At 42.6% G+C, this 25,478-nt stretch overlaps 1 protein-coding gene and 1 pseudogene across 1 annotated transcript; both read left to right on the top strand.

The window, feature by feature from the left end:
* Positions 1-498: 498 nt before the first annotated feature.
* LOC102079919 (uncharacterized) lies at positions 499-6,368 on the top strand. Its single transcript, XM_025911157.1, has 3 exons — positions 499-618; positions 751-2,158; positions 2,275-6,368. The coding sequence occupies exon 3, from the start codon at positions 2,925-2,927 to the stop codon at positions 4,050-4,052; it is 1,128 nt and encodes a 375-aa protein (XP_025766942.1). The 5' UTR covers positions 499-618; positions 751-2,158; positions 2,275-2,924; the 3' UTR covers positions 4,053-6,368.
* A 2,489-nt stretch (positions 6,369-8,857) lies between these two features.
* The window catches only part of LOC109200110 (piggyBac transposable element-derived protein 4-like), a 188,799-nt pseudogene continuing 172,178 nt past the window's right edge, over positions 8,858-25,478 (top strand).

Raw genomic sequence — 25,478 nt, 5'->3', positions numbered from 1 at the left:
GATTGCCTATATTGGCTGGAAATATTAATTTCCAGAGAAAAGACACAGACAGAAGATGCTTACAGGATGTGATGTGACAACACCAATGAACTATTGATGTGTCATATTTGTCCAAGGCGTATTTCATTGTTATGGAAAAAGAGAATATTAAAATCATGATGACCAATTGGAGTGGTGATTTCTATGACTTTGTGTATATAATTTGGAATTTTGTACAAATGTAGGCCACAATAAATATATGATATCATTTCATTCTTTTCAAAGGTTTATTTGCATGACGCACAAACAGACACAATTGAAAGGTACAAATGTATTGTGCATGAAACGAATTCAAACGTGGTGCAGATGTGTGTCACAAGTTGATCTGGCTGTAGGCTGTGGCACTTGGCCAGAGGTGGCGCTGGTTGACTCGAGTCCATGTTAGTGCACACAAAGTAAACTGCACGCTTTAGTTGTGAAGCAAAAACGCTGAAACCGGAGAAATAAAACGTGCGAGGGGGACGATAACGACGACAAGAGTTTCCTGATCGTTTACTCTTCCTGACCTGTGAACAACACCGGCGTGGTATTAATTGTTTGCTGTTTTCGCGATCGCGTCGCGCATGAGGATATCACCAGGTAAACTTGCGTCATTTTTAAACATTTTGTTGTTCAACGGCATCAAGACTTACGGAGTGTGTTTGAGATAACCTCACAAGTGTCACAGATGACACATTTGGCGTTTTTTTTTTGCTGGTTTGTCGGTAGCAGCTCCTGAAACGCAAGACTGCCACACATCTGTTCGACCAACACCAGTTGATCTAAACGCCAGTTGATCTGGAACACCGGCTCGGCCTACTTGTGAGCTTCATTGGTTGGTGGTTGAGCTTGGTGGAGCCAGGCGATTATCCTCGCTGGCTGGTGGTGGTGTCCGGCATTTCCTGTCAGCTAGCCTCGCTGGCTGGTGGTGATACCCAGCGTGTCCTGGCAGCTAGGCTCTCTGGCTGGCTAAATAAAGAGTTACAGAGTTAGGTTATGTGCTGCATTAACTAAAGAGCACTTGCTCCTTAACAAGGACTTTTTTATTACCAGCCATCCTTACATTGTGGCGACGAGTGACCCTGCATATTTTTTCTGCCTATACTGATTTTTTTTCATTGAGTCATCATGGCTGCAAACATTCATCCACTGCCGATCTTTTTGCCTTGCCATGGAGATCCTCCTTTGCCCTTCAACATCTGGATATGTATGTTCAACAATTATTTGCTTGTGATCAATGCAACAGGGACTGCTTGGCCTGAAGCACAAAGAGGAGATACTTTACTTCACTGCTTAGGAACAGAGGGACAAAGGATTTTCTACTCACTGCAAAATACAGGTGATACTTTCGCCTCTGCTGTTAATGCCCTAGAACAACACTTTTCACCCAAGGTAAATGTTGTTGTGGAAAGACATGTTTCAGATTCTGCAGATTATGGACAGCTTTTCGGAAAATGATGGCTGAAATCTTAAAAGACCTCCCAGGTGTCCAAAACTACCTAAATGACCTTATTGTCTACAGTAAAAGAACATCTTCATGTGAAGTTCAGATGCATAAGCGAGCTGTGAAGAAGTAAAAAGAAACTCCTGTTAAATAATCCTCCACTGGCACTGTTTGATCCTGCCTTGTGTGTTGTGATCTCTACTGATGCAAGTGACTGTGGGCTTGGTGCTGTACTTGCTCAAGGGCGACCTGATGGCACAGAAAAACCTGTGGCGTTTGCTTCCCGCACATTGTCTGCCACAGAACAAAAGTACTCTACTGTTGAAAAAGAAGCTCTCATGTTTTACTCTGCAGACAGACCGCCTCGCCTTCAAATTATTCACAAAATAAAGAAACGTTTTTCTTTAGGCGTGAAAGATAACTTAAACCATTGCGAATGCATGTAATGGTGAGAAACGCATTGTCTTAGTCATATAAGGTGTTTTGGTTCAACTTCATAAAGATAGCTGTAACGACTTAGAGAAGACTCAGACAAACATGTTTCTGCATGAATACTATAGAACTCAATATACCTGTTAATTGCAACGAGGATTTGCAGCTGTTTGGCATAAGACTTTCAAGTAATTCACAAAATGAAGAAATGTTATACTATAGCCAAGAAGGATAACTTATAACCCACTGCAAGTGCACGTAAAGGTGAGAAACATATTGTGTTGGTAAAATAAGGTCTTTTAGTACAGCTTCATAAAGATAGCTGTAATTATTAAAAGTAGTGTTACGAACTTGCTTGCTCATGTGTTTGTTTTGTGCAGGTGATGTATCTTTTTATGTTAATTCAGCTGTGCCAGGGCCCTGCTCCAGTTGGTGCGTGGATACACCGCCCCGACGTGACTGGTTCCAGCTGGAGAACCCCCCAGTTAAAAGGAGGCTGGAGTGCCACGGCGGGAGAGGTCCTCGCATTTCTCCTCATGACCCAGCAGTGTTACTGTGGCAGCCTCTGGCTGCAGTGCGGCTCGAAAGTTGTGGAAGTGGAGTGGGTAGGGGTGAGCGGTCGTTTCTTTTGATCACCAGTTTTTCTCCTGTTTTGAATTAGTTAAGGAGGTCAGACTCTGTCTTTATTTTTGACTTTGCTTTGATAAGGTCAGGGGTGCGGGATTTGTGTAGATTTGTTTTTGTTTATTATTTTGGCCTTGGCTCACCCTGAAGTGTTGACACTCCCGTTTTGTTGTTTCTCTTTTTTTTCCACTTTGTAAATAAATCACATTATAATGAACGGATTTGTTTCCTGTGGCTGCTTGGGTCTTGGGGGGGAAGCGAGTGCCTCACTCATGTTATTGCCTGGCTCTAGACGGGTCGTAACATGAATTGGGGGCTCGTCCTCTGCCTTGTTCTGTGGTTGTTCTCGTGTGGTTTGGTCTGTTTGGCAGTTTTCTTGGTGTGGGGGTAGTAGGTGTGTGGGATTATGGAGTTTTCTTTGGATGATTTTGTTACTTCGCCTTCATGGGATAAAATAGCGAAGTGCCGGAAGGCTGATTTGCTCATTATTGCTAGTTTTTATGATGTTCAGGTGTCCTATAGTGCCCGTAAAGCGGAGGTTAAGGACGCTTTGTGTGCAGGGCTGGTGGAGCGAGGCATCCTTTCTGCCCTGAAGGCAGCTGAGCAGCCTGGCGGCGCGGGTGTGAAGGTGGCTCCGGAGACTGAGCCGGAGGCGGATGCCAAAGGGTCTGATGTAGCCGAGGTGGAGTCTGATGCGGCTGAGGTGGAGTCTGAAGCAGCTGAGTCTGGTACAGCCGGGGAGCCCCTGGCGGGGCGGTCTACGGAGGATCTCCGTTTGACCCTCCGTATAAGGGAGGTGGAAACCCGTGCTAAAGAGCTTGAGGTACAAGCAATGCACCTCCGTGTCAGAGCTTTGGAGCTGGAGCGAAAGCCCTCCACCTCTGTCTCCACATCTGCCTCTAATCATCCTAGTACATCCACCACTGTCTCAACTGGTTTTGACATCACTAATCACGTTAAACTGGTTCCCCCGTTTCGTGAGGCCAAAGTGGACTCCTATTTTAACGCTTTTGAGCGTATAGCGGCCGCGTTAAGTTGGCCGAAGGAGTCTTGGCCACTGTTATTGCAATGCAAACTGGTCGGCAAAGCCCAGGAGGTGTGTACCAGTTTATCAATTGAAGATAGCCTTGATTATGACATCATGAAGAAGACTGTGTTGCAGGCATATGAGCTTGTCCCAGAAGCCTACCGTCAAAAATTTAGGAAGTGTGAAAAAACTGCCAATCAGACGTTTGTGGAGTTTGCCCGTGAAAAGGGTCGCTTGTTTGAACGATGGTTGCAGGCCAGTAAAGTGAAGGATCTTGAGGGGCTGAAAGAGCTTATTTTGTTAGAGGAATTCAAAAAATGTTTGCCGGACCAAGTAGTCATTTATCTGAATGAACAAAAGGTGACGTCACTTGCCAAAGCGGCAGTGATGGCTGATGAATTTACTCTCACTCACAAAACTATATTTTCAGCCGCTGTCGCACAAAATATCAGGGTGGGTGGGACAGGAGAGGAAAATAAAGTCACCAAAGGTAGGACGGAAGGATAGACAGGAGGATTGTGGTAATCGTGACTGTTTTTATTGTCGCGAACCCAGACATCTGATCGCTGTCTGTCCCGCGCTCCGGAGGAAAGAGCAGCGCAAAGGCTCTAAAAATCCAGCCGGCGTAGTTCTTATTCGCCTAAAATGCATTCCACCCGTGATTTGCACAATGCGAATGCTGAAATAGAGCCATGTTTTAAACCATTTATCACCAAAGGCTTTGTTTCTGTGATGGGAGAAGAGAAGGATAAGGTGCCTGTTACTATTCTTCGGGACACAGGTGTGCATCAGTCATTTATGTTGGACAGTGTACTGCCATTGTCAGATAAAACTGCTTGTGATTCAGATGTATTAGTCTGGGGAATTAAGATGAGCATTCTTTGGGCGCCGCTACACAAGGTGCATTTGCATTCGCCCATAATAACGGGGCATGTTAAAGTTGCCGTGAGTTCCCAGTTGCCTATTAAAGGGGTTTTATTTATTCTGGGAAATGACTTGGCTGGTGGGACAGTTTTTCCACCGCCTGAAGTGGTGGAAACGCCTGTTGCTTCTGTCACTGATGCTGCCACCCATATATCAAGTGTGTTTCCTGTTTGTGCTATTACTCGTGCGCAATCGCGCAAATTTGACGATGTTATGGATGTCGCTGACACATTTATGGCGACGTTAGATGAAAGAAAGTCTCCCAGCTGTGAGAGTGGCAGAATAGAAAGCGGCACTGATGTGACAAAACTGATGCCAGAGCTGGGTGAAAAGTTAAACAGGGATGCATTGATAACCACTCAGCAGAATGACTCGTCACTGACTCCCTGTTTTGTATCCGCAGCCGCGAATGCAGAAGGTAAATCCCCCACTTCTTTTTTTGTACAAGATGGAGTTCTTATGAGGAGGTGGTCCCCAGACCAGAGTGGTTTGCGTTGTGCTACGCAGGTGGTGGTGCCAAAGCCATATCGAGGGCAGGTGCTTAGCTTAGCGCATGATGCCAGCATGGCTGGACACCTTAGGGTGAACAAAACTTATCATCGGGTGTTGCGCAACTTCTTTTGGCCGGGGCTGAAAGCCGATGTGGTGGCATATTGCCGTTCCTGTACCACATGTCAGATGGCGGGGAAACCTAACAGACCAATCCCACCTGCTCCGCTACATCCTATTCCAGTAATAGGTGAGCCGTTTGAAAAAGTAATATTGGATTGTGTGGGCCCCCTGCCGAAAACTAAATCCGGACACCAATACATACTTACAATAATGTGTTCAGCAACAAGGTTCCCGGAGGCAATTCCACTACGCACGTTGAAAGCAAAACCGATAATAAAAGCACTAATTAAGTTTTTCTCTACTTTCGGGCTTCCAAAGGTTATTCAAACAGACCAAGGGACAAATTTTACTTCAAAAGTGTTTGCGCAGGTTGTGGATAAGTTGCAGATAAAACATGTAAAATCCAGTCCATACCACCCGGAAAGTCAGGGTGCTCTGGAGAGATTCCATCAAACCCTCAAAGCTATGCTGCACAAGTTCTGCGCAGAGTCTGGTAGGGAATGGGATGAGGGTCTGCCGTTATTGTTGTTTGCCGTAAGGGAGGCCACTCAGGAATCCTTGGGATTCAGTCCTACGGATCTGGTGTTTGGGCATGTGGTCCGCGGTCCCCTCCGGCTTCTGAAGGAGAAGTGGTTGTCAGAAACTTCTGAAACTCAACATAATATCCTTGATTATGTTAGTGGACTTCGGGAAAAACTCCACCTTGCATGTCAGTTAGCTCGGGAAAATCTGACACATACGCAGGCTAAAATGAAAGCTCGTTATGATAAAAAGGCTGTTTGCAGAAGTTTCCAGCCAGGCGAGAAAGTGTTGGTGTTGCTGCCTGTGGTAGAGTCCAGTTTGCTAGCCCAGTTCGCTGGCCCATATGTGGTGCAACAGAAACTCAGTGACAACAATTATATGATCCAGACCCCAGACCGCCGGAGAAAGTCTAGGGTTTGTCATATTAATATGTTAAAGTCGTATCACTCGAGGAGCCCTTCGGGTGCGCCATCTCCAGTGTGCACCGCTAGTGTTGTTTCTCCTTATGAACCCTCTGATGATGGACTGCTCCAGAAAAGTGAAGCGCTGGGTAGCAGCGGGTTGAAAAATTCGGAGATCTTAAATGATTTAGACACATATTTAGCCCACCTATGTGAGCCCGCTCGAGCTGACATCACTGATCTGATAGAGAATAATTTATCACTTTTTTCTGATCATCCTCGTCAAACTGCAAACCAAAAACCAGCAATAAACAACTTAAACATAAAAAATCACAAAGAAAGAACAATACAGTATCCACATCTGAACCAAAGAGTAAAACAGTGAAATGTGGATTATTAAATATTAGGTCTCTCTCCTCCAAGTCTCTGTTAGTACATGACTTAATAATTGATCAACAAATCGATTTACTCTGCCTTACAGAAACCTGGTTGCAGCAGGATGAGTATGTTAGTTTAAATGAATCAACACCCCCGAGTCATTCTAACTACCAGAAATCTCGAAGCACAGGCCGAGGGGGCAGTGTGGCAGCAATTTTTCACACCAGCCTATTAATTAACGAAAGACCAAGACAGACTTTTAATTCATTTGAAAGCCTGATGCTTAGCCTCGTCCACCCCAGCTGTAAAACTCAGAAACCAGTCTTACTTGTTATCATCTATCGTCCACCTGGGCCTTACACAGAGTTTCTCTCTGATTTCTCAGACTTTTTATCTGATTTAGTGCTCAGCTCAGATAAAATAATTATTGTGGGTGATTTTAACATCCATGTAGATGCTAAAAATGACAGCCTCAACATCGCATTTAATCTGTTATTAGACTCAATTGGCTTCTCTCAAAATGTAAAAGAACCCACCCACCACTTTAATCACACTCTAGATCTTGTTTTAACGTATGGCATAGAAACTGAACATTTAACAGTGTTTCCTGAAAACCCTCTGCTGTCTGATCATTTCCTGATAACATTTACATTTACAATAATTGATTACACAGCAGTGGAGAGTAGACTTTATCAAAGTAGATGTCTTTCTGAAAGTGCTGTAACTAAGTTTAAGAATATAATCCACCCACTGTTATCATCTTCAATGCCCTGTACCAACATAGAGCAGAGCAGCTATCTGAACGCTACTCCAACAGAGGTCGATTATCTTGTTAATAATTTTACCTCCTCACTACGTACGACTCTGGATACTGTAGCTCCTGTGAAAACTAAAGCCTCAAATCCAAAGTCCCTGACTCCGTGGTATAATTCTCAAACACGTAGCCTAAAGCAGATAACTCGTAAGCTGGAGAGGAAATGGCGTGTCACAAATTTAGAGGATCATCATTTAGCCTGGAGAAATAGTTTGCTGCTTTATAAGAAAGCCCTCCGCAAAGCCAGAACATCTTACTATTCGTCACTGATTGAAGAAAATAAGAACAACCCCAGGTTTCTCTTCAGCACTGTAGCCAGGCTGACAAAAAGTCAGAGCTCTACTGAGCCAACAATCCCTTTAACGTTAACTAGTAATGACTTCATGAACTTCTTCACAAATAAAATTTTTATCATTAGAGAAAAAATTACCAATAATCATCCCACAGATGTAACATTATCTACAGCTACTTTTAGTACCATCAATGTTAAGTTAGACTCTTTTTCTCCAATTGATCTTTCTGAGTTAACTTCAATAATTAATTCCTCCAAACCATCAACGTGTCTTTTAGACCCCATTCCTACAAAACTGCTCAAAGAAGTCCTGCCATTAATTAATGCTTCAATCTTAAATATGATCAACCTATCTCTAATAATCGGCTATGTACCACAGGCCTTCAAGGTGGCTGTAGTTAAACCTTTACTTAAAAAGCCATCTCTAGACCCAGCTGTCTTAGCTAATTATAGGCCAATCTCCAACCTTCCTTTCATATCAAAAATCCTTGAAAGAGTAGTTGTCAAACAGCTAACTGATCATCTGCAGAGGAATGGCTTATTTGAAGCGTTTCAGTCAGGTTTCAGAGCTCAGCACAGCACAGAAACAGCTTTACTGAAGGTTACAAATGATCTTCTTATGGCCTCTGACAGTGGACTCATCTCTGTGCTTGTCCTGCTAGACCTCAGTGCTGCATTCGATACTGTTGACCATAATATCCTATTAGAGCGATTAGAACATGCTGTAGGTATTACAGGTACTGCACTGCAGTGGTTTGTATCATATCTATCTAATAGACTCCAATTTGTACATGTAAATGGAGAGTCCTCTTCAGACACTAAGGTCAATTATGGTGTTCCACAGGGTTCAGTGCTAGGACCAATTCTATTTACATTATACATTGTTAGATTTATATTGTGATTGTCATTTATGCTTAGAAATATCTACTTATATATTCTTAGAGTTTTATAATTAGGTGTAGATTGGTAGAGGTTTGATCCTTAATAGTCTGCAAGCTTTGTGTGCATTCCAGAGCTCTCTGACTTTCACACCCACATTTTAGGAGCATGGGAGAGGTCGTACCTTGTCTTATTGTTTTATGGTAGGATAAACGTATCTATGTCTGTTTTAGTCTAAGTGCCTTTTGTTTAGATGGACGGCTCTGGGGAGTCTTCCTGGGGTCACAGTTTGACCCCCACACACAAGGTATTCTTTGTTCACATGTATACCTATGTCATATGTTAATGAACCTATGCATATTCATGTAACCACAATAAAAGAGCAGTGTTACGGGGGAACGGACGAGAGCAACTGGGGTCAAGCGAAGGAACGGCGCCTGTCCAGTTCTCTCCCGTGCACGTGAAACATAAAGAATGTTGCCTACTCGTGTCTTGCTTGCTGTGTAATCACATTGCCTTCAACGTTCCAGCGAATAGGTTCAAGCTACAAACCTATCATTAATTGGTCCTTCGAGCCGGATCCCTGGAGTCGGCATTCACCGAGGAGAGAACCCTGACGTCAGCGAAACGTGAGAATTTGTCACCGGGCCGGTGGATTAGCTGCCTGTTTTCTCTCTTCGATGAATGACGATCGGCGGGATCCGAGGCTGATATTACACGCTAAGCAACACCAAGTAAGTTCAAAGAGAACGACTAAGAGATTACTGTAGCTGCGCGGGTTCACGCGAGCACGGTCGCGCGGCTTGCGCGCGGACCTTAGCCGTGCGGTTTCACGCAGGCTTATAAAAAAGAGAGCGACGGCTCCTTAATTGTACGGCCGCGCGGTTTCACGCGGGCCTATGCCGTGCGGTTTCACGCAGGCAGGTGCAGCTCAGTGACTGCGCGGGTACACGCGAGTCCAGGAGCTCAACGGCCGTGCGGGTTCACGCAGGCTGGGGAAAGTTATAGGCCTAATTTTTGTTGTTTGTGAGCGAGGATATTTGTTGTGTTTGTGTGAATGCTGCGGAGCAGGCGTGGTCTGTGACACGGTTGTTGTTATCATGGGTTCCCGAGCAAGTAAGACTGCCTCACAGGGAGACAACACATTTTTGCAAGAATTTACTCCCAACAGTGCGAGGTATTTATATTCTCATAATTGTCATGAGCGTAAACTGGTCGTGGGAGAATCTCAAATGTTAGAAGTTTTTAGGAAAACAGCAGCCTTGAAGAGCGTGTGGAGAAGGCCAGCCCACATCAGCAGCAGTTAAGCTATGCTCTGGTGAATGGCTTTCCCCACCCCGTGCTGACACAAAATGTTTAGATGATTTCCCTGATCAACAACAGCCTGTGCTCCAGACCATTAATTTTACCAGTTGTTAACAGTAATCTGCATTAAGCTTAAGGTTGCTCAAATTCAGTACAATGACATATGAGATGAAGTAAAATAGGTAAATATTTAAACTAATGACGTGCATAGAGGCACTTGACCTGTTTGAAAGACTGCCATCCCATTATGAGCCATTGTTGAGATATAGAGCACACCTATGAAAACAACTATTATGCTGAACCCTGTGTGAAGCAGCTGAAAACTACATGATGGAGAAGCTGAAAATGTAAGTCTTTGCCGCTGTGGGCAAAGCACCCAACCACTGTGTGAAGTTGCGTTGCTGTCTCTTCTGAGCTGATGAGCAAGCTACACATTATCAGATCGGGAGCTGGCTGAGAACTCATCAAAGAGAGGGAAACAAAACTATGATAATTATGATAACTGGAGTGTGCAGTGTTTCCGTGAGTTCTTTCAGGTGCGCAGCAGTTTTCCTGTCTCTTGATTCATGTGTGTAGAGTGTTCATAGCATCAGCATCATGTTTGTGTTTATTTGCTTTGTTGGGTTGAAAAATAATTAAATAAAACTTGTGATCATACTTATGGATCACCATGGCACATATCATCAGCCATATGGTTTATTTATGCAGATGAAAAAAGTGAGTGTGAATGTGCCTGACGTCGCAGTGTGTGTGTGCGTTGTGTAAACGTAATTGTCACAAATTGTGAGAGCGGTGATTCTGCAGGTCACCAGCTAGTGTAAAGAAAAAAAAGAGTAAAACAGAGACAAAATCTACATTGTAGATGGAAAATAATAGGAAAAAGGTTTTGTGTTTATCAGCCAAGAACAACTACAATCTCATTTTCTGCTTTTAAGAAAGGAGAGTTCAAAAAACAGAGTTCTGTGTGTTGGTTAAGCAGTGATAATAATAATGGAAATGTCTTAGTTTTGTCACTTTCAGATGAAACGCAGACCTGGATCAATTTCCCATATGCAGCAGTCGGAAGGAAATTATAGTTTAACACCATTGGAAATGTTCAGGCCAATTTTTGGCTAACTTATTTACAGCTCCATGTGTCCCTCATCCTCACAAGCGAGCTCTCACTCCTCCCTGAAGACAAGGAATGCAGCCCCAAGAGCAATAACATGGCAGATAAGAGACAGCAGCAAGTCCTGAGCAAAGAGACCCAGCAAGCAGCAGCAGTGTGGACAAACAGCAGTGGAGAAGAAGAGCAAACCATCATCCTGACTGATTGGATGAATGACACTGTGTTTCCAACAAGCTGCAAAGTCACTGTGCTTGTGAAAAGGACGTTTGAGGAAAACTGAGGAGACTGTTGGAGTTTGACATTTGCCACTTTCGGAGTAAAATGGCAAGAAGAGACAGTGGAACACAGGACAAAGCTGAAGAAGAACTGCCGGCTATTGGACTGTTGAAGTGGGAGAGGACAACAGAGTGAGAGCAGTAAGTAAGGACACAGAGAAAGCTGTTGTTTAATGTGGGAAATCAAAATTTGGGTTAGCAAACCTGGGGAAAAGAAAACTGACTGCTTAAGTGGGAAAATTGTGAAGGAATCTGAAACACTGCAAAAAGAAACATATACAAAATCACACACACAAGCAGAATTAACCCTACTAACACAAACACAAGAGAGCTCATGAAGATTAGGCAGCATCTTGAGCATGTGAGTCTGTTTATCATCTTATCCAAGTCACTTAGTGTGATAAGAAGTGATGCAAAGACCAGTGGACTCATAGCACATTGGTTGAAAATGATCAATTAATAGCAGAGAAGTGTGTAGGAAAGGCAGCTTTAAGAACATGCCCTGCTGGAGATGCAGCTCCACAGACATTGATTAAACCTGCCTAATAACAAACACACATGCAATGAAAATCAGCTTGTTATCTCTCATCAGTGCTAAAATAGTGTCAATTTAGCAGACACTTGTTATCAAATGCTGAATTTATCCAATGCTGACAGTTAACTCTCAAGGTTGCAGGACAACAGTTTAATTTTTGTGGGGAAAAAAAGATTCTGGTTTGACCAACCAGTGATCAGACAATAAATTTAGTTGTTAATATAGTAAATTGGGAGATGCTTTCTGCCTGATTGATGCAGCACAAGTAATTTACTGTATGAGGGAAATTCTATTTTTGTGATAATATTTTGAACATGCATTTCTGTTGTCCTGTCATCTTAGTGGGTTAATAGCTGATATGCAAATTAGTTGATAGTTCTTAGATTAATGAAAGGTGACTGAATTCTAGCACGAGTGAATGGGATGTGTTGGAGTTTGTTAGAGTGGAGACTCTAAAACACTGAGTTTCCTGTTGTGATGTGCGAGTGAATCCTGCACCCAGATACACAACTCTGAATACATAAGAACAAATGTCTTTTGTGAAATGCATGACAACATGTCACATAGCATAGCATAGCATAAATTTTCACTGCTATGCAGATGACACGCAGCTCTATCTATCCATGAAGCCAGGTAACACACACCAATTAGTTAAACTGCAGGAATGTCTTAAAGACATAAAGACCTGGATGGCCGCTAACTTTCTGCTTCTTAATTCAGATAAAACTGAGGTTATTGTACTCGGCCCTGAAAATCTTAGAAATATGGTATCTAAGCAGATTCTTACTCTGGATGGCATTACCTTGGCCTCCAGTAACACTGTGAGAAACCTTGGAGTCATTTTTGACCAGGACATGTCCTTCAATGCACATATTAAACAAATATGTAAGACTGCTTTCTTCCATTTGCGCAACATCTCTAAAATTAGAAATATCCTGTCTCAGAGTGATGCTGAAAAACTAGTTCATGCATTTATTACTTCCAGGCTGGACTACTGTAATTCACTATTATCAGGAAGTCCTAAAAACTCGCTGAGAAGCCTTCAGCTAATCCAAAATGCTGCAGCAAGAGTACTGACAGGGACTAGAAAGAGAGAGCATATTTCTCCTGTTTTGGCTTCCCTTCATTGGCTTCCTGTTAAATCCAGAATTGATTTCAAAATCCTGCTCCTCACATACAAGGTCTTAAATAATCAGGCCCCATCTTATCTTAATGACCTTGTAGTACCATATCACCCTATTAGAGCACTTCGCTCTTGCACTGCAGGCCTACTTGTTGTTCCTAGAGTATTTAAAAGTAGAATGGGAGGCAGAGCCTTCAGTTTTCAGGCCCCTCTTCTGTGGAACCAACTTCCAGTTTGGATTCGGGAGACAGACACTATCTCTACTTTCAAGATTAGGCTTAAAACTTTCCTTTTTGCTAAAGCATATAGTTAGGGCTGGACCAGGTGACCCTGAATCCTCCCTTAGTTATGCTGCAATAGACGTAGGCTGCCGGGGATTCCCATGATGCATTGAGTTTTTCCCTTCCAGTCACCTTTCTCACTCACTATGTGCTAATAGACCTCTCTGCATCGAATCATATCTGTTATTAATCTCTGTCTCTCTTCCACAGCATGTCTTTCATCCTGTTTTCCTTCTTTCACCCCAACCGGTCGCAGCAGATGGCCGCCCCTCCCTGAGCCTGGTTCTGCCGGAGGTTTCTTCCTGTTAAAAGGGAGTTTTTCCTTCCCACTGTCGCCAAAGTGCTTGCTCATAGGGGGTCATATGATTGTTGGGTTTTTCTCTGTATTTATTATTGTGCTATCTACTGTACAATATAAAGCGCCTTGAGGCGACTTTTGTTGTGATTTGGCGCTATATAAATAAAATTGAATTGAATTGAATTGAATGTTTTATGATGACGGGAAAAAGGAAAATTAAATAAAATTTGTGGCCTAAATGAGTGAAAAGTACAGTCCTGGGGATTAAAATTCATAGCTAATGAGACATGAGGCTTATGTTGTGTTTTGTGCGGCTGATGGTTGGGTTGGAGTTTATCTAGCTGATGATTTTTCTTTTGTTGTAAAGTTGAGCCTGCCAATTAGTATGATGGTATGATAAACCATGCTAATGGTATGATTTACCCTCCTGAGATGAGGAGTGTGTGTCATGACTTAACGAGGCCTTTTTATTTTGATACTTTCACAGTGCACTGAAAGTTTTGTTTGATGATCTCGTTTGAAGCAGATCTGCACGATTAGAACAGAAGCGCTATACGACACATTGAGAAAACCGTTGCAAGTGAGTTTCTCCAAAAGATTACAATGGGCTCTGGAGAAAGCCACTTATATGGGACAATTAGAAAATAGGTCCCTACCCAAAAAAAGATTAAGCGAGATAATCCAATATAAAGTTCTTCTTTTCTTTTTGAAATGACGTCATTTTGCTGAGAAGTGGAAATGAAAATGCGACGGTAATTCCCACTATCAGCAAAGAAAGAATGAATGAATGCATGAATGAATGAGTGAGAGAAAATAAAATTGACTGACTGGTAAAAGCGGACAGAAGCTGACAGACTGACTGACATCACTGTGCGAAGTTAACCCCCACCTGACGTAGGTGCAGATGAATCTATGTGTGTTTCTTTTTACAGGAGCAGAAAGAGGACAGCAACATTCGAGGTTGCGTGAGCTTTGGCTGTACTGACTTAACCTTTTAAATGCCACTTTCTGTGTCTGTGCATCTACCAGGGGTGTTATTCACTACCTTGTGTTGCTCACAGAGGTGACTGTGAGAAAGTGTGTATACACCTGCGCAGCGCTAACTTTTCTACAGCATTACAGTTCTTCATGTGATTTGATCATGTGATTTATACCAGGATAGCTGGTTGATGTTTTCTACGACAGGATTTCTGGGTTCATGTGTGAAGAAAACTGTGTTTACAGGTTATGGGTTGGTGATGCTGTTACACTGTGTTTTTGGGAAATGTTAAAGGTTACTTTGACGATGTGAATAACATGTAAAACATTCCCTGTGTTGAAACTAGTGCCACTTCTGTCCACAGCTATGGTCTTTATGGTCTTTTTATAGCACCTCTGGAACCTGTCAATTTGTGCCTGACCACCAGGATTATCCATGTGTGTTGCTAATGTTTGTTTTTCTAAGAGTGCATGTAGAGGATTCAGCAGAGACGGACAAGTAACGTGAGAAAGCAAATAAGAGATGCAGTGTTTGTGGAATAGTTTGATATGGGGCTCATTAGCTGGCCACTACTGAGCTCCTAGTGTTAAATACATGGAGTGACTTTGCTTAAGGGAAGTCACCGATTACATTACTGTTAACTGAGTACATGGGATGATCCATGTTTGGGGCGAATTATGCCAATAATTGTAGTTTACTGATTTGAGAAAACCTGCACATGATACTTGTCCTGTTGATGCTTTATTACTCTAATGATACAATTGTTTATAAGTGTGGAGTTTGATTTTACTTCCAGATCTTGTTTTCCAGGCCATGATGGTGTGTATGCAGGCTCCAGACAGAGCCAGGTTTTAAGCAAACTTACTGTGCAAAACACACTAACATCTTTTATTGCAGGGTTGCAGAGCTGCTCCAGAGGAGACGCCCTGATGTTGCCTGGGACATGATCTAGCTAACCTTTTTCTTTAAGACAGGAATCTGGTTTTGATGAGTTGACTCATGGGAGTGTCCATGCGTCAAGAGGAGGGGTCCAGAATTACATGAAACTATGTTTTCTATGTTTTCTAAACTATGTTTTTATGATTTTTGTGTGATTAACAGTTAGTCAACGGGTATTAAACCTATGCAAAGTGGTGCATCCATGTTCAGATGAGACTTTGATGGTCCATAAATGAAGCTCACTGAACTAAAGAATGTGGTTTGATGATGCTTTACATGCTTTCCAAATAGGAGTTTTTCCTCCTAGCAAGGAAATACAGGTGCTGAGAAATCTTCAGAGGCCCAGTGAGAAACGAGAACCCATTCCAGGCAGAGCTGACAGCCCAGGCAGTGGTTGAGGTCAAAGGTCGAGCTGTTTGGGGCCCATTGGGAGATCAGGTTCCACAACCACAGCAAGGACCACGAAGCTGCGTTGGAATGAGAGCTGTGCCAAGGGGGCTTTTCAGAGGCCAACAGAAGAGATTGTGGACAACAGACGGGCACCTGAAGGATGAGGGGAGCATGCCAAGCTCCATCGACAACGCGGGCGGAGTTCGAGGATGGCATCATGATTCTGTGAAAAGCACAGGAACCAGAAGCTATGGTGGTGATGACAGCAGGTTCCTATGAACATCACCTAATGCTGTGTCACTATACTGTGCATACGATGGCACACTGAAGACTGCTGGGATCATAACAGCAGTAAGATAACTGGATCCAGCACCCTTTCCACAGAGGGTTTTTCCTGCAGAGGATGGACAATGGAGGAGTCATATATATCCCCCACAGGACAGAGGCCTGAAGTGAGGTGATGGGGGTTGGTAGAGGCCATAAAACTAGAGTGCTGAAGAGGTCTGCAGCTCTCACAATAGCTGAGACCCATGTTGACAAACGGCAAACTCAACTGGTATGTTTGAATATCTATTCTACATACACTCTGGTTCTATGAACAGTGATGGAAACAACTGGAAGAGACATGACGCCCTGCAGAACTTAAACCACTCTGCAGAGAGACGTGTGATTTACATGTCTCGCAGAGGAGCACAACCAAGTTGGAGTGTTTTTGAAAATGTTAATTTCTCTTTTGACCATTAACAATTCATTTGTTTGCTTGTAGGATGCAGGTTACCATTGAATGAGATTAATGAGAACTTGGATAACTGCTAATATATTTGTCAAACTGTGTACGTTTACATATGCTGAGTATAAAAATGTTTGCATTGACACTGTCAGACATGACGTGATCATAACTGGGGACTTTTCTAGCATAATTGCCAAAAGGGGGGAAATGTTAGATTTATATTGTGATTGTCATTTATGCATAGAAATATCTACTTATATATTCTTAGAGTTTTATAATTAGGTGTAGATTGGTAGAGGTTTGATCCTTAATAGTCTGCAAGCTTTGTGTGCATTCCAGAGCTCTCTGACTTTCACACCCACATTTTAGGAGCATGGGAGAGGTCGTACCTTGTCTTATTGTTTTATGGTAGGATAAACGTATCTATGTCTGTTTTAGTCTAAGTGCCTTTTGTTTAGATGGACGGCTCTGGGGAGTCTTCCTGGGGTCACAGTTTGACCCCCACACACAAGGTATTCTTTGTTCACATGTATACCTATGTCATATGTTAATGAACCTATGCATATTCATGTAACCACAATAAAAGAGCAGTGTTACGGGGGAACGGACGAGAGCAACTGGGGTCAAGCGAAGGAACGGCGCCTGTCCAGTTCTCTCCCGTGCACGTGAAACATAAAGAATGTTGCCTACTCGTGTCTTGCTTGCTGTGTAATCACATTGCCTTCAACGTTCCAGCGAATAGGTTCAAGCTACAAACCTATCATACATGCTTCCCTTAGGCAGCATCATTAGAAGACATAGCATAAATTTTCACTGCTATGCAGATGACACGCAGCTCTATCTATCCATGAAGCCAGGTATCACAGACCAATTAGTTAAACTGCAGGAATGTCTTAAAGACATAAAGACCTGGATGGCCGCTAACTTTCTGCTTCTTAATTCAGATAAAACTGAGGTTATTGTACTCGGCCCTGAAAATCTTAGAAATATGGTATCTAAGCAGATTCTTACTCTGGATGGCATTACCTTGGCCTCCAGTAACACTGTGAGAAACCTTGGAGTCATTTTTGACCAGGACATGTCCTTCAACGCGCATATTAAACAAATATGTAAGACTGCTTTCTTCCATTTGCGCAACATCTCTAAAATTAGAAATATCCTGTCTCAGAGTGATGCTGAAAAACTAGTTCATGCATTTATTACTTCCAGGCTGGACTACTGTAATTCTTTATTATCAGGATGTCCTAAAAACTCGCTGAAAAGCCTTCAGCTAATCCAAAATGCTGCAGCAAGGGTACTGACAGGGACTAGAAAGAGAGAGCATATTTCTCCTGTTTTGGCTTCCCTTCATTGGCTTCCTGTTAAATCCAGAATTGAATTCAAAATCCTGCTCCTCACATACAAGGTCTTAAATAATCAGGCCCCATCTTATCTTAATGACCTTGTAGTACCATATCACCCTATTAGAGCACTTCGCTCTTGCACTGCAGGCCTACTTGTTGTTCCTAGAGTATTTAAAAGTAGAATGGGAGGCAGAGCCTTCAGTTTTCAGGCCCCTCTTCTGTGGAACCAACTTCCAGTTTGGATTCGGGAGACAGACACTATCTCTACTTTCAAGATTAGGCTTAAAACTTTCCTTTTTGCTAAAGCATATAGTTAGGGCTGGACCAGGTGACCCTGAATCCTCCCTTAGTTATGCTGCAATAGACGTAGGCTGCCGGGGATTCCCATGATGCATTGAGTTTTTCCCTTCCAGTCACCTTTCTCACTCACTGTGTGCTAATAGACCTCTCTGCATCGAATCATATCTGTTATTAATCTCTGTCTCTCTTCCACAGCATGTCTTTCATCCTGTTTTCCTTCTTTCACCCCAACCGGTCGCAGCAGATGGCCCCGTCCCTCCCTGAGCCTGGTTCTGCCGGAGGTTTCTTCCTGTTAAAAGGGAGTTTTTCCTTCCCACTGTCGCCAAAGTGCTTGCTCATAGGGGGTCATATGATTGTTGGGTTTTTCTCTGTATTTATTATTGTGCTATCTACTGTACAATATAAAGCGCCTTGAGGCGACTTTTGTTGTGATTTGGCGCTATATAAATAAAATTGAATTGAATTGAATTGAATTGAAGTCCTGTGCCACGACATTGACGTGGAAGGACATAAACCAATTAAGCAGCATGCCTATCGATTGAATCCAGTGAAAAGAGCGATAATGGAGAAGGAAGTTGACAATCTCTTAGAACACGGTTTAGCCATTCCGAGCGCCAGCGCATGGAGTTCGCCGTGTGTGCTGGTACCAAAATCTGACAACACTCCTCGGTTTTGTAATGATTACAGGAAAGTTAACGCTGTTACCAAACCTGATTCATTTCCTCTTCCTAGAATGGAGGATTGTATTGATAGACTGGGATCGGCATCTTTTGTAACCAAACTTGATCTGTTAAAAGGTTACTGGCAAGTACCTTTAACCCCCAGAGCATCTGAAATATCTGCTTTTGTCACGCCAGATCATTTTCTCCAGTACACGGTTATGCCTTTTGGGTTGCGTAATGCACCCGCTACGTTCCAGCGCCTTATGGCCAAAGTACTGGCGGGCGTGAATAACTGTGATGCCTATTTGGATGATGTTGTCATTTACTCATCCACCTGGTCTGACCACTTACAAACACTCTCTCTCGTTTTCAGCCGTTTTCAGAAAGCCTCGCTTACTCTAAACCTGGCCAAATGTGAATTTGGCAGAGCCACCATCACATACCTGGGAAAACAGGTGGGTCAGGGACAGGTACGGCCGGTGACTGCGAAAATACAGGCGATTGTCGAGTTTCCAGTCCCACAAACAAGAAGGGCGCTGCGCCGATTTCTAGGAATTTGTGGTTTTTACAGAGGTTTCTGTAAGAACTTCGCCACTGTTGTCGTTCCTCTCACCGATTTGATCAGCCCGGTGAAGCCTTTTGTGTGGATGCCTGTTTGTCAGACTGCTTTCGAGTCTGCGAAAGCATTGCTGTGCAGTTCCCCTGTTCTTACGGCACCTAATTTCACATGCCCTTTCAAGCTCGAGGTTGACGCTAGTGCGTCTGGCGCAGGAGCTGTCCTTATGCAGGAAGACCATCACGGCGTGGATCGCCCAATTTGCTACTTTTCCAAAAAAGTTCAACAAACATCAGATGAACTACAGCACTATTGAAAAGGAAGCCCTTGCCTTGTTGTTAGCCCTGCAGCATTTCGAGGTGTATATTGGTTCCAACTCTATACCTGTTCAAGTATTCACTGACCATAACCCATTGGTGTTTCTCTCCCAGATGCAAAACTCAAATCAGAGACTTATGCGTTGGTCCCTTCTTTTGCAAGATTTTAACCTGCAAATCAAACATAAGAAAGGGACGGAAAATGTCATCGCTGACGCCCTGTCAAGAGCAATTTCTTCCTCCTATTAAACAATAGGAGGGTTGTTTAATTCTTATGGAGGGGGGTGTTACGAACTTGCTTGCTCATGTGTTTGTTTTGTGCAGGTGATGTATCTTTTTATGTTAATTCAGCTGTGCCAGGGCCCTGCTCCGGTTGGTGCGTGGATACACCGCCCCGACGTGACTGGTTCCAACTGGAGGACCCGCCAGTTAAAAGGAGGCTGGAGTGCAGCGGCGGGAGAGGTCCTTGCATTTCTCCTCATGACCCAGCAGTGTTACTGTGGCAGCCTCTGGCTGCAGTGCGGCTTGAAAGTTGTGGAAGTGGAGTGGGTAGGGGTGAGCGGTCGTTTCTTTTGATCACCAGTTTTTCTCCTGTTTTGAATTAGTTAAGGAGGTCAGACTCTGTCTTTGTTTTTGACTTTGCTTTGATAAGGTCAGGGGTGCGGGATTTGTGTAGATTTGTTTTTGTTTATTATTTTGGCCTTGGCTCACCCTGAAGTGTTGACACTCCCGTTTTGTTGTTCCTCTTTTTTTTTTTCCACTTTGTAAATAAATCACATTATAATGAACGGATTTGTTTCCTGTGGCTGCTTGGGTCTTGGGGGGGGGGAGCGAGTGCCTCACTCATGTTATTGCCTGGCCCTAGACGGGTCGTAACAATTCAAATGCATGTAATAGTGAGAAACGCACTGTCTTGGCGAAATAAAGCGTTTTTATACAACTACATAAAGATAGCTGTACCTTTTGATAGAAGACTCAGAAACACACATTTATGGCTTTACCTTATAGAATTCAATATCCCCGTGTTGGGCAAACAGGTTTTGCAGTTGTTTGAGCTGAGATTTTCAAGTTATTCACAAAATGAAAACGTATACTTTGTTTCGGGCGAGAACATCATTCAAATGTATGTAATAGTAAGAAACGCGCTGTCTTGGCGAAATAAAGCGTTTTTGTACATGTTGATAAAGATAGCTGTAACTTTTGATAGAAGAGTCAGACACACATGTTTAAGGCTTTGCCTTATAAAATTCAGCATCTCCACACTGGGGAAATAGGTTTTGCAGCTGTTTGAGCAAAGATTTTCAAGTGATTCACAAAATGAAAACCCATAATGTATTTCAGGCGAGAACTCCATTCAAATGCATGTAATAGCCAGAAACGCACTGTCTCGCCGAAATAAAGCGATGTTCACTAAGTCCATAAAGACAGCTGTAACTTTTTATAGAAGATAGAATCTTAGCTCAAACAGCTGCAAAACCTATTTCCCCAGCATAGAAATGCTGAATTCTATAAGGCAAAGCCTTAAATATGTGTGTCCGAGTCTTCTATCAAAAGTTACAGCTGTCTTTATGAAGTTAATGACAATGCTTTATTTCGCCAAGACAGTGCGTTTCTCGGTATTACATGCATTTGAATGGAGTTCTCGCCTGAAACACATTATGGGTTTTCATTTTGTGAATAACTTGAAAATCTTAGCTCAAACAGCTGCAAAACCTATTTCCCCAGCATGGAAATGCTGAATTCTGTAAGGCCAAGCCTGAAATATGTGTGTCCGAGTCTCCTATCAAAAGTTACAGCTGTCTTTATGGACTTGGTGAAAATCGCCTTTTTTCGGCGAGACAGTGCGTTTCTTGCCTGAAACACATTATGGGTTTTCATTTTGTGAATAACTTGAAAATCTTAGCTCAAACAGCTGCAAAACCTATTTCCCCAGCATGGAAATACTGAATTCTATAAGGCCAAGCCTGAATATGTGTGTCCGAGTCTCCTATCAAAAGTTACAGCTGTCTTTATGGACTTGGTGAAAATCGCCTTATTTCGGCGAGACAGTGCGTTTCTCGCCTGAAACACATTATGGGTTTTCATTTTGTGAATAACTTGAAGATCTTAGCTCAAACAGCTGCAAAACCTATTAATCCAGCATGGAAATGCTGAATTCTATAAGGCCAAGCCTGAAATATGTGTGTCCGAGTCTCCTATCAAAAGTTACAGCTGTCTTTATGGACTTGGTGAAAATCGCCTTATTTCGGCGAGACAGTGCGTTTCTCGCCTGAAACACATTATGGGTTTCATTTTGTGAATAACTTGAAAATCTTAGCTCAAACAGCTGCAAAACCTATTTCCCCAGCATGGAAATGCTGAATTCTATAAGGCCAAGCCTGAAATATGTGTGTCCGAGTCTCCTATCAAAAGTTACAGCTGTCTTTATGGACTTGGTGAAAATCGCCTTATTTCGGCGAGACAGTGCGTTTCTCGCCTGAAACACATTATGGGTTTTCATTTTGTGAATAACTTGAAAATCTTAGCTCAAACAGCTGCAAAACCTATTTCCCCAGCATGGAAATGCTGAATTCTATAAGGCCAAGCCTGAAATATGTGTGTCCGAGTCTCCTATCAAAAGTTACAGCTGTCTTTATGGACTTGGTGAAAATCGCCTTATTTCGGCGAGACAGTGCGTTTCTCGCCTGAAACACATTATGGGTTTTCATTTTGTGAATAACTTGAAAATCTTAGCTCAAACAGCTGCAAAACCTATTTCCCCAGCATGGAAATGCTGAATTCTATAAGGCCAAGCCTGAAATATGTGTGTCCGAGTCTCCTATCAAAAGTTACAGCTGTCTTTATGGACTTGGTGAAAATCGCCTTATTTCGGCGAGACAGTGCGTTTCTCGCCTGAAACACATTATGGGTTTTCATTTTGTGAATAACTTGAAAATCTTAGCTCAAACAGCTGCAAAACCTATTTCCCCAGCATGGAAATGCTGAATTCTATAAGGCCAAGCCTGAAATATGTGTGTCCGAGTCTCCTATCAAAAGTTACAGCTGTCTTTATGGACTTGGTGAAAATCGCCTTATTTCAGCGAGACAGTGCGTTTCTCGCCTGAAACACATTATGGGTTTTCATTTTGTGAATAACTTGAAAATCTTAGCTCAAACAGCTGCAAAACCTATTTCCCCAGCATGGAAATGCTGAATTCTATAAGGCCAAGCCTGAAATATGTGTGTCCGAGTCTCCTATCAAAAGTTACAGCTGTCTTTATGGACTTGGTGAAAATCGCCTTTTTTCGGCGAGACAGTGCGTTTCTTGCCTGAAACACATTATGGGTTTTCATTTTGTGAATAACTTGAAAATCTTAGCTCAAACAGCTGCAAAACCTATTTCCCCAGCATGGAAATACTGAATTCTATAAGGCCAAGCCTGAAATATGTGTGTCCGAGTCTCCTATCAAAAGTTACAGCTGTCTTTATGGACTTGGTGAAAATCGCCTTATTTCGGCGAGACAGTGCGTTTCTCGCCTGAAACACATTATGGGTTTTCATTTTGTGAATAACTTGAAAATCTTAGCTCAAACAGCTGCAAAACCTATTTCCCCAGCATGGAAATGCTGAATTCTATAAGGCCAAGCCTGAAATATGTGTGTCCGAGTCTCCTATCAAAAGTTACAGCTGTCTTTATGGACTTGGTGAAAATCGCCTTATTTCGCCGAGACAGTGCGTTTCTCGCCTGAAACACATTATGGGTTTTCATTTTGTGAATAACTTGAAAATCTTAGCTCAAACAGCTGCAAAACCTATTTCCCCAGCATGGAAATGCTGAATTCTATAAGGCCAAGCCTGAAATATGTGTGTCCGAGTCTCCTATCAAAGTTACAGCTGTCTTTATGGACTTGGTGAAAATCGCCTTATTTCGGCGAGACAGTGCGTTTCTCGCCTGAAACACATTATGGGTTTTCATTTTGTGAATCACTTGAAAATCTTTGCTCAAACAGCTGCAAAACCTATTTCCCCAGCATGGAAATGCTGAATTCTATAAGGCCAAGCCTGAAATATGTGTGTCCGAGTCTCCTATCAAAAGTTACAGCTGTCTTTATGGACTTGGTGAAAATCGCCTTATTTCGGCGAGACAGTGCGTTTCTCGCCTGAAACACATTATGGGTTTTCATTTTGTGAATAACTTGAAAATCTTAGCTCAAACAGCTGCAAAACCTATTTCCCCAGCATGGAAATGCTGAATTCTATAAGGCCAAGCCTGAAATATGTGTGTCCGAGTCTCCTATCAAAGTTACAGCTGTCTTTATGGACTTGGTGAAAATCGCCTTATTTCGGCGAGACAGTGCGTTTCTCGCCTGAAACACATTATGGGTTTTCATTTTGTGAATAACTTGAAAATCTTAGCTCAAACAGCTGCAAAACCTATTTCCCCAGCATGGAAATGCTGAATTCTATAAGGCCAAGCCTGAAATATGTGTGTCCGAGTCTCCTATCAAAAGTTACAGCTGTCTTTATGGACTTGGTGAAAATCGCCTTATTTCGGCGAGACAGTGCGTTTCTCGCCTGAAACACATTATGGGTTTTCATTTTGTGAATAACTTGAAATCTTAGCTCAAACAGCTGCAAAACCTATTCCCCAGCATGGAAATGCTGAATTCTATAAGGCCAAGCCTGAAATATGTGTGTCCGAGTCTCCTATCAAAAGTTACAGCTGTCTTTATGGACTTGGTGAAAATCGCCTTTTTCGGCGAGACAGTGCGTTTCTTGCCTGAAACACATTATGGGTTTTCATTTTGTGAATAACTTGAAAATCTTAGCTCAAACAGCTGCAAAACCTATTTCCCCAGCATGGAAATACTGAATTCTATAAGGCCAAGCCTGAAATATGTGTGTCCGAGTCTCCTATCAAAAGTTACAGCTGTCTTTATGGACTTGGTGAAAATCGCCTTATTTCGGCGAGACAGTGCGTTTCTCGCCTGAAACACATTATGGGTTTTCATTTTGTGAATAACTTGAAAATCTTAGCTCAAACAGCTGCAAAACCTATTTCCCCAGCATGGAAATGCTGAATTCTATAAGGCCAAGCCTGAAATATGTGTGTCCGAGTCTCCTATCAAAAGTTACAGCTGTCTTTATGGACTTGGTGAAATCGCCTTATTTCGCCGAGACAGTGCGTTTCTCGCCTGAAACACATTATGGGTTTTCATTTTGTGAATAACTTGAAAATCTTAGCTCAAACAGCTGCAAAACCTATTTCCCCAGCATGGAAATGCTGAATTCTATAAGGCCAAGCCTGAAATATGTGTGTCCGAGTCTCCTATCAAAAGTTACAGCTGTCTTTATGGACTTGGTGAAAATCGCCTTATTTCGGTGAGACAGTGCGTTTCTCGCCTGAAACACATTATGGGTTTTCATTTTGTGAATAACTTGAAAATCTTAGCTCAAACAGCTGCAAAACCTTTTTCCCCAGCATGGAAATGCTGAATTCTATAAGGCCAAGCCTGAAATATGTGTGTCCGAGTCTCCTATCAAAAGTTACAGCTGTCTTTATGGACTTGGTGAAAATCGCCTTATTTCGGCGAGACAGTGCGTTTCTCGCCTGAAACACATTATGGGTTTCATTTTGTGAATAACTTGAAAATCTTAGCTCAAACAGCTGCAAAACCTATTTCCCCAGCATGGAAATGCTGAATTCTATAAGGCCAAGCCTGAAATATGTGTGTCCGAGTCTCCTATCAAAAGTTACAGCTGTCTTTATGGACTTGGTGAAAATCGCCTTATTTCGGCGACACAGTGCGTTTCTCGCCTGAAACACATTATGGGTTTTCATTTTGTGAATAACTTGAAAATCTTAGCTCAAACAGCTGCAAAACCTATTTCCCCAGCATGGAAATGCTGAATTCTATAAGGCCAAGCCTGAATATGTGTGTCCGAGTCTCCTATCAAAAGTTACAGCTGTCTTTATGGACTTGGTGAAAA

The sequence above is a fragment of the Oreochromis niloticus genome, linkage group LG11 (genome assembly GCF_001858045.2).
Source record: "Oreochromis niloticus isolate F11D_XX linkage group LG11, O_niloticus_UMD_NMBU, whole genome shotgun sequence".
In the NCBI taxonomy this organism is placed as follows: domain Eukaryota; kingdom Metazoa; phylum Chordata; class Actinopteri; order Cichliformes; family Cichlidae; genus Oreochromis; species Oreochromis niloticus.
This window is presented reverse-complemented; position numbering and strand designations above follow the sequence as displayed.